General features: G+C 44.1%; 2 protein-coding genes across 2 annotated transcripts; one reads left to right on the top strand and one right to left on the bottom strand.

The window, feature by feature from the left end:
• Positions 1–758: 758 nt before the first annotated feature.
• Positions 759–2,629, bottom strand: ALG2 (ALG2 alpha-1,3/1,6-mannosyltransferase). The gene is made up of 2 exons (XM_026108593.2): positions 2,242–2,629; positions 759–1,686 (listed from the first exon to the last, which is right to left on the bottom strand). The coding sequence occupies exons 1-2, from the start codon at positions 2,566–2,568 to the stop codon at positions 784–786; spliced, it is 1,230 nt and encodes a 409-aa protein (XP_025964378.1). The 5' UTR covers positions 2,569–2,629; the 3' UTR covers positions 759–783.
• A 241-nt stretch (positions 2,630–2,870) lies between these two features.
• SEC61B (SEC61 translocon subunit beta) lies at positions 2,871–7,835 on the top strand. The gene is made up of 4 exons (XM_026108594.2): positions 2,871–3,015; positions 3,154–3,251; positions 3,606–3,707; positions 7,503–7,835. Exons 1-4 carry the CDS (start codon positions 3,013–3,015, stop codon positions 7,588–7,590), a joined length of 291 nt encoding a protein of 96 aa, XP_025964379.1. The 5' UTR covers positions 2,871–3,012; the 3' UTR covers positions 7,591–7,835.
• The last annotated feature ends 448 nt before the right edge of the window (positions 7,836–8,283 follow it).

Below are 8,283 nucleotides of genomic sequence, written 5' to 3'. Positions count from 1 at the left end.
TTTAGAACACAAACAAATCTTCAATAAAGAGAATATTATTCATGTCTCTATGAACCAGAAATTGCTAAAGTAAAATTACATCCTTAAGCATAGTAGATAATCTGCATAGATGTGGAATTTCATCATAGTAGCTAATATTTTTGTCCCAGGTAGTCTGATGTCCTTGGGTTTATTCTTGTCTCGGCTTCCTCCTGCTCAAACACTTGTGTGCTTGTTTATGACACCCAGTGTGACTAGACAATGCAATTCTAGGAGAGTAGTACAGTAAAAGGCCAATTATTTTAAGACCATACCACTCATATCCTCAAGGATGTTGCTTTTTTTTAAAAAAAAAAAAAGAACATGCAGTCAGTTGGATTGTACAATTCTTTCCATACCAGCTCTTTTAGTTACAAACTAATAAAAACGAAAGTCTGAAAGGCAGCTTTACAGAAAAATAAAGCTATGCTGTAATACCAAATCTTATTTGTACAAACTTGCATTTTCTAATTTGAATTAGTCATACTGTGCAGTATTAAAATGTGACAATCTTACAAGTCTAGTGCAATTTGAACTATGCATTTTTCCAGGCACAGCACACAGAACTTGTATAATGGCAAATCAGCCTACTATGTGAACCTTCTAATAAAACAGCAGGAGCTTTTCTGCTTGTTGCTTATTGTATCAAGCAGCATAACAAGGAAACTCACATGTTCCGAGTTCTTCATCACAGTCACATTGAATACTGGTCCCCTATAAAGATCAAACATACAAAGCTGTAAAATATAATACAGGAATATAGTTTTATTTTGTTAATCTGCTTATGTATTGGTACAGCTGTTCTGTGAATGCTTCTGATGAAAAATTTTCCATAACTCTAGCTCTCCCAGCTGTTCCCATTGTGTCTTTTAAGAGAGGATCTCTCACAAATTTTTCCATGGCCTCAGAGAATTGCATTGGCAGAGGATCACACAAAAATCCTGTAACATTATTCAAGATTGTTTCTAAAGGACCACCTGAATTAACTGCTATAACTGGACATCTCATATACATTGCCTCCAGAGGAACAATGCCAAAGTGTTCTTTACTTGGTGTGTAAAGCACGCATATAGAGTTACTAAGAAGAGAGATTTTCTGTTCATCTGAGAACGACCTCAGGAAAGTCACCTGGTCGTTAATACTAAGCTTGGTCGCAAGACTCCTCAGCTCTTCATAGTGCTCCACGTTTTCCAGAACTCTTTTGTCATAGCCGCCTGCCATAACCAGGTGAACTTCATTCCACTCATGAGAATCAAGTCTTCCACGAAGATCATGCAAAGCTTCCAGGGCCAATGCTAGATTCTTTTTTCTCTCATATCTATTAATGGAAAGAAACAAGAACTTTTTCTTTTTAGGTATCAGGGCAGCTATGTCTGCAGGAACTATTGTTTCAAAGCTGCTGGTGCTGAGTGATGGGTAGAGGACCTCTGGGTTTATGTGAGATAAGGACTTAAATGTGTCCTTGAACACACTGGCGGTGAATTTGCTGTTGACAATGATGCAGTCTGCCATGCCAGTTGTGTATTCTTCCAGCCAGTCAAGTGGAATTCGGTAGATGCGCTTCAGGAGAGATTCTCTCTTTGTCAGAAGCTGATCAGGGAAGTGACAGTAAAACAAAACCTTCTTATGAGTTCTGGCCAGTCTAAGTATGGGAATGCAAGCAGACACCTAATGCAACCAGGAGAGACAGGACAAGAAGAAGCATTGTTCATGTTAGTGCTGCTAGTGTGCACGCGTTAGTTCACAGGTGTGGGCTGAGAGCCAGCCCTGCCCAAGACGAGTAGAAACATGAGCACCTACTCTCCTTCCCTCCCTCAAGCACACCCAGTTGAAGTCCCCCTGCCGCTTTTTCCAGACCCTCTTACTGAGGCTCCAGATTTCCTCCCTCACCTCTTCCTGAACCCTTTCCCGCCCAAGGCCCCCTCGGATTATGGGACTTTCCCACCTCCCTCCTCCTGGCAAGTCATGCCACCAGCAGAGAGCTGACAGGGCGACTCCAGCGCCAGTAGGGCCTGCTCCCGCCCCGCCACCCGCCCGCGCCCCGCCAGGAGCGACGCTGGGCGCCGCCCGCCCTCCCTCCCCCACCAGCGGCTCCACCCGCCGGGCGCTCCGCGGTGAGCCGCGGGGCTCCGGGAGAGCGGCCGTCGCGCCCGCCCGCAGCACGGAGGGGACGCGGCTGGGCCCGGGCAGCGGCGGGGGCCTGGCGCAGCCGGCGGCGCGCACCTGGTCGCAGACGAAGGCGTCCACCTCCTCGCCGCTGAGCAGCAGGACGTAGAGCGCCACGAAGGCCATGCGGAGGGCGGCGCAGAGCGCGTGCCCGCGGCCCCACAGACTGCGCGGCAGCCAGCCGCCGGCGCGCCGCACCACCAGCCCGCGCGCCTCCGCGAAGCAGCGCGCTGCGTCGAAGTGCGCCGTCCAGATCTGCACGCGGCAGCCGCGAGCCTGCAGCGCCAGCGCTGCGTCCACCACCAGCCGCTCCGCCCCGCCCAGTCCCAGGTCCGGGTGCAGGAACAGCACAGATGGGCCCTGCCCTGCCGCCGCCGCCGCCATGGCTGCTGCCAGGGGCCCGCCCCCCTCCACGCCACGCAGCCGGCGGCAGCGCGCACGCGCAGGCAGCCGGCTCCCGCGGACACGTCAGCCTTCCCCCCCGGCCTTCCTCGCTCCCCGCCTGCAGGGTGGCGGCGACGCTGCCCGATAGCTCGCCCGCCTCTCCCCACCTCGGTCGCCTTCGTCCCGCTGCAGGTAGAGGAGTATGCGCGACTGAAAGGTTATGCTGAACTAGCTCGCCTAGGAAGCATCCTCGGAGGGCAGTAGGGGAAGGAAAAAGGGGGAGGGGGTAGGTCTTACATCAGGCATCATTATGGGCAGCCACAGGGTCCTCGGGGCGAGGGGCGGGCCTTGGCGGTGGCCGGGGCCTCGCGGGCCGGGGACGTGGCTGGCTCGGCCGTGTGTGAGGACGCGAGTGTGTAAGGAGCCCCTGCGACTGCTCGCGCTATGGTGCGGCCCCCTCCTCTCCTGCGCCGCTTCTCGCCCGGGGCGGGCGCCGAGGGTGCTCCTTGCCCGCGGGCTGTTTCTGCCGTTTTTGAAGTATCTCCCTTCCCCCTCTCTCCCCCTTTTTTTCTCCCCTCTCTGCAGCCCGGGCCCAACCCCAGCGCCACCAGCGTCGGCGCCTCCGGCCGCTCTCCCAGCAAAGCTGTGGCTCCCCGCGCGGCCGGCTCCACCGTCCGCCAGAGGTAGGTGCCTGCCACAACCGGCTAGCGGGGCCGTGTCCGTCCGCTTTCTCTGCGGCGTGTGCCCGGGCGACCCTCGCAGGTGGCGGAGAGCGGCTGCAAACGAGCTGGGGTATGGGCGTCCGTGCACGTCTCCCAGGCAGGGCTCACACGGGACTGACTCCTTGGCCACCGGTGCGACTGCCTGTTTCCCCACCGGGTGTTGTGCCACGCTTTATGAACTGGGCTTGCCCAACCGTGCAGGCTGATATAAATATCTTGCACTTGTAGAGCTTCTTGGGGTTGTAGTGTTTAGTACAGGAGTTCGCGGGTTGCTAATGCGTTTTGGCCTCTGCTTCATTCTGTTACTCCCTAAAGGAAGAATGCCAGCTGCGGGACAAGAAGTGCAGGCCGTGCCACATCCACAGGTACTGGTGGGATGTGGCGATTCTACACTGAGGACTCTCCAGGGCTCAAAGTGTAAGTTGGATACATGGGTGGTGACAGGCATGGAAATTATGTATTTTTATTATTATTGAATTTTTTATCTTTGAAAGGTTAATGTTCTGGTCTGCATGGGAAAAAATGTTGAACTGGTGGCTGATTAGATTTGGAAGGAAACTTGATATTTAATCTGTAAACCTGAAGAGGTTGCTTTTAAACTTCAGACTGTGGTTGTTTAAAAAGAGAAAGACTTCTGTTTTGTGGTAATCTAGGTTTACTTTAAGTGGTCTCTGTTATTACAAGATTAACCTTGCAAGATTGTGGTCAAATAACTGGTGGTCGTGTTCCTTAAGCTGTAAAGATAGCTTATGCTTTTACTTCTTAACCAGATTCAGTCATTCAGTTTAGTTGCCCAAACTAGCCTAACCACCTTAATGCTTGAGTAATGGAGGTAGAGGGAATGTTTCAGCTGACAGGGCTATGTACTAAGTCACACCGTTGACTTGTGTTTTTTTGTAAAGCTGTACTTCACAGCCTCTTATATTTTGTTGCTGGGCTGAAGAGGCTCAGGAGACCCAGAGATCCCCCTGTTGTTTCTCTTCTAGAATCTATTAGTATTTTATTCTGGGGTTCTTTAGGAGGGCTACAAAATACATTCTAGCTGGTTGTGCAAGGAAAATGTTTGAGAGAGGGCTTATGATAGTCTCGGTAGTGACTGTGTCACAAACTGTACCTTTTGTGACATCTGAAGTATTTTCATTTGCATATATGCTTTAAAAAAAAAAAAAAAAAGAAACAAAACCCCCAAATACAAACCTTACTGCAAAACATCAAAATAGTGGCTTTTTTATTGCAAATCTTGCTTTTTCAGTTCTGAATTCAAGGAGCATGCAAGGCAAAGACAAAGAATATGAGCATCAGTAATGTTTTAGAGCCTGTCTATGCAGATAGGCAAGTTGTTTGTGTATCATGTAGTCTACTAAAGCGCAGGTAAAAAATGAATAAAAGCAAACTGAAAGAACAGAAGCATGCTATCCTTAGGTAGACCTTTTTTTTTTTCTTCAATGGAGCTGTGATTAAAAGCAGTCAAAACAGCTTCACCAACTTCTTCAGTTAAGTTTCCTAGTTGAATCTTTTCATCTCTCTTTTGCTGTGAGTGGCTACTCACATGTAATGCGTTGTTCTATCTTCAGTACAAGCAAGTCAGTAGATTTTTCCCCTCCTACTTGTGCTGCAGTGCAGAGGTTCTGATGTTAAAGGCTGTGGAATGGTCAGCCCTGAGAATGCTTTTTCAAGCCACCATGGGTACCTTTATGGTTAGGCTGTTAATGGAAGAAACAAAAATCTGTAGAAGTGAGTTGGTTTTACAGCCCAGCTGCAGACAAATTATAACATTTTGTGAACCATAGCTTAGCAAGCAATTTCCTTCCTTATAGCTTTATGCTTTCTGTATCATCCTATTGCTCTGGTCTCTGTTCTGTTCAGTAAGCTTTAAAATGAAAATGGTTTATAGAATGGATTGTGGTTGCCTCAGTTAAGTGCTTCAGCAGAAGCTGCTTTTAAAAATGACCATGACCACCACTACATAAAGCAGTGTGAAAGGTTAGCATGATTTTATTTTTTAATTTCTTGTGCTGTTGAAAATATGTGCTCTTAGAATTATTATGAATTTGAAAAATTCATAAAAACACCTAAGAACATGTTACCTTGTACTAGCTGTGATTGGGGCAATTCTGCTATAGATCAAAAGTTGTGTATTTTTATTGTGCGTAACTGTACCTCTGATGCTTCAGGCTTTTACTGTCTATACTTAACATCAAAAAAATTGAATAAGCAAGTTTGTTTTGCCTCAGGAAAGAAGATTTCTTTGTAATATGGAGTGCTACAAAATAATGTCTTTAAAAGCAATACTAGCAAAAGGGAACTGTGTGGGATGTGCTTGAGAACAGGATATGATATTTTTCTCCTTAAAACTCAGTATTTTGTCCTTTAAAAGCGCTAAAACCAAAATAGTCTCCTTAAGCTTGTTGCTGTTTCTGTGTTATTTGGTACCTATGGTTTCTATATCTCTTCTTGAGCTTTCCTGCTTAAAGAACGATAGGTGGTGTTTCCTGTGGAACCGTGATAGAGAATCAAATTGGACTTGTGGTACTGGTATGCAGCCTTATGCAAGACACTTCTGAGAATGCACAGCATGAAGTTTTTAGGGGTGCCTGAATCAGTTTTGTTTTTTATATACTGAGCATATAAGGCTGAGAAGATTTAGATGTATGGAGGAGAATTCCAGTATTTTAACTGTTTCTCTGTGGAACTGAAATAGACATGATATCAGTACTGAATACTTCTGTAATAGGACCAATGTAATCTGCATGTAAAAATCTTGTTTATTTTCATTTACTTTGTTCCAGTTAGCAGTGCTCCTCTTGGGCAGATAGATGTCTGTCCCTACATGCTGTAGGCAACAAATGGCTTATGTATCACTACTGTTAAAGGCACAGATTAATTAAATAGTAATTCAGATAAAATGTTAAGGGTATTGTGCACCTGGTATCACTTATGATTTATATTTCTTGTAGGACATAATCTTCAGCAATTGAAACACTGGCGACTGAGAAGCAGATTCTGTTGCTTAGTGAAAGATTTCTCTCGATAGGAATTACTTTTGTAGTCACTGTGTACTTTCAGTTTGTATCTTGTGTCATTAATTTGCTTGTCAAACGCTTTACATCTGTTCAGGGTTCTCTGTACCTACATAAACCTAAGCATGATAGGTAATCATTGAGTTTTAGAACTGCTTGTGGAAGATGATAATTATGAACATTTGAAATAATTTACTAACATTTTTATAAGATCTTGATCCACGCATTTCAGTCATATTTCTTTTTTGTTTTTACTTTGTATTCAAGTAACATCTTCCTGCTTGTAAGCTGAAACTCGGAGTAATCTGCGAAAGTTGTTAGGGCTTGAAGGTTGGATAACTGCATTTACAGTGTTTCTCCCAATATCATGCTGAAAATCAGATACCGGGTGGTATGAAGCAGTGTTGAGCAGTGTAATAGAATGTCATTGTTATGTCTCCAGATGGCATGGAACAGCTGATTCGGTCTGTCAACATGTACCCTAAAATTAAGCTGCTTTTTTCTAAAACATCTGTATGCAGTTTCTAAATCATGCATAAAAGTGGGGATGGAGAAAAAAATCAAGAAATCTGTTGGAATTGTACATTTTAGGTAATGATTTTATAATGGACTTAACTTTGACATTCTGTTCATCTTTTCAAAAAAACAAACAAAAAAAACCACACCAGCAAACCCCACCTACCTCCTCTCCACTGCCATGGTCTTTGAAGGAAATAAAAACTCTGAGAAGACAGCTACTAGATTACGTGAACTTTATGCCAAAATTTGACTAGCCGCTAGAGGACTCTGTTGTCTCTTATATCTGACTACATGTCTGTTCAGGTGGCTGTCTGATTAGTAAATAGAGATTATAACCTTCTGCAAGTCTGGAGATTCATTTCATGACAATAAGCAACAGTGAACTGTTGATTACTTTTAAATACAAGTGGTGTTTTGTTATCGTGCTTTATAGTTGTGTAACACTTAGGATATTTAAAACTACTTTTAAAAACACAGTGACAGCAGCAGTTTTTGATAAAGATGGCTGTGTCTTTTCTGTGCGTTTTAAGGTGTTCCTAAGGGACCAGAATAAGAGCTTTCTCGTACAATTGTATATGAACTGATGAGTTCATTTGGCTGATACTGGCCTTGGGACAAAGCAGATTTTTTTGTTGCTTTTTTATGTTAATGCATTTTCTTTTTTTATTTTTAGTGGTCCTGTTCCAGTTTTGGTCATGAGTCTTCTTTTTATTGCTTCTGTGTTTATGCTGCACATCTGGGGTAAATACACTCGTTCATAGACTCAGCTGCGAACTTAAATCATGCATCTTGGACCAAAAATAGTGTGGATCCTGGTTGTTCTTGGAGAGAGATTGGGGGAGCTTCCTATTAGCTATTGAAGTCCTATCAACTTTGGCTCAAATACTGAATGAACCCTTCAGTCCTCTGGGCAGGGTTTGAAGTGTGTCATGAGTCATTGTGTATTTGTATCTGTACACTTAGAATACAGGTATTGCAATAAAACTTGTGTATGGAAATGGAAAAAGTCTTAACTTTATTCTTTCTTCTTACTTCAACATGCAGCAACTAGAGCATTATAATTATGTTTTTTATAGATAACCTTATTTCTGATCAAATGTAACTAGAAGTTTAAAATAGATTCTTTTATGCTGAACACTGATGTATGATTTTTATACCAAAAGATTTTTTTTTTTTCCTCCATGAGAGACGCCAAATTTTGTGCACAAGCATGTGAAAGGAAAAACACGTTTATTCAAATAAAACAGATAGATTGGTTGTGCTGGTCATGTTCTTCTCTATCTCCAGAACAAAAGTTGGATAGCTCTTTTGTTTATTTCCTAAATGCAAGTTAAATTTTACTCCGTGCTAATTATACATAAAATATTTAAATATACTTGCTTTTCAAACTGCACTTTGAGGAAACATATAAACAGGTACCCACTTTGATTTAAAAAGAATGTAATTGCATGGCT

The sequence above is a fragment of the Dromaius novaehollandiae genome, chromosome 2 (genome assembly GCF_036370855.1).
Source record: "Dromaius novaehollandiae isolate bDroNov1 chromosome 2, bDroNov1.hap1, whole genome shotgun sequence".
Lineage (NCBI taxonomy): Eukaryota > Metazoa > Chordata > Aves > Casuariiformes > Dromaiidae > Dromaius > Dromaius novaehollandiae.
This window is presented reverse-complemented; position numbering and strand designations above follow the sequence as displayed.

Bases quoted from the DNA above. Each gene is read 5' to 3' on its own strand.
- ALG2 (XM_026108593.2), bottom strand. From the start codon at position 2,568: ATGGCGGCGGCGGCGGCAGGGCAGGGCCCATCTGTGCTGTTCCTGCAC. The intron at 1,687-2,241 runs GTGCGCGCCGCC...TGGTTGCATTAG, and splicing joins ACGCCTTCGTCTGCGACCAG to GTGTCTGCTTGCATTCCCAT.
- SEC61B (XM_026108594.2), top strand. The intron at 3,252-3,605 runs GTAGGTGCCTGC...TACTCCCTAAAG, and splicing joins GGCTCCACCGTCCGCCAGAG to GAAGAATGCCAGCTGCGGGA. The intron at 3,708-7,502 runs GTAAGTTGGATA...TTTTATTTTTAG, and splicing joins GACTCTCCAGGGCTCAAAGT to TGGTCCTGTTCCAGTTTTGG.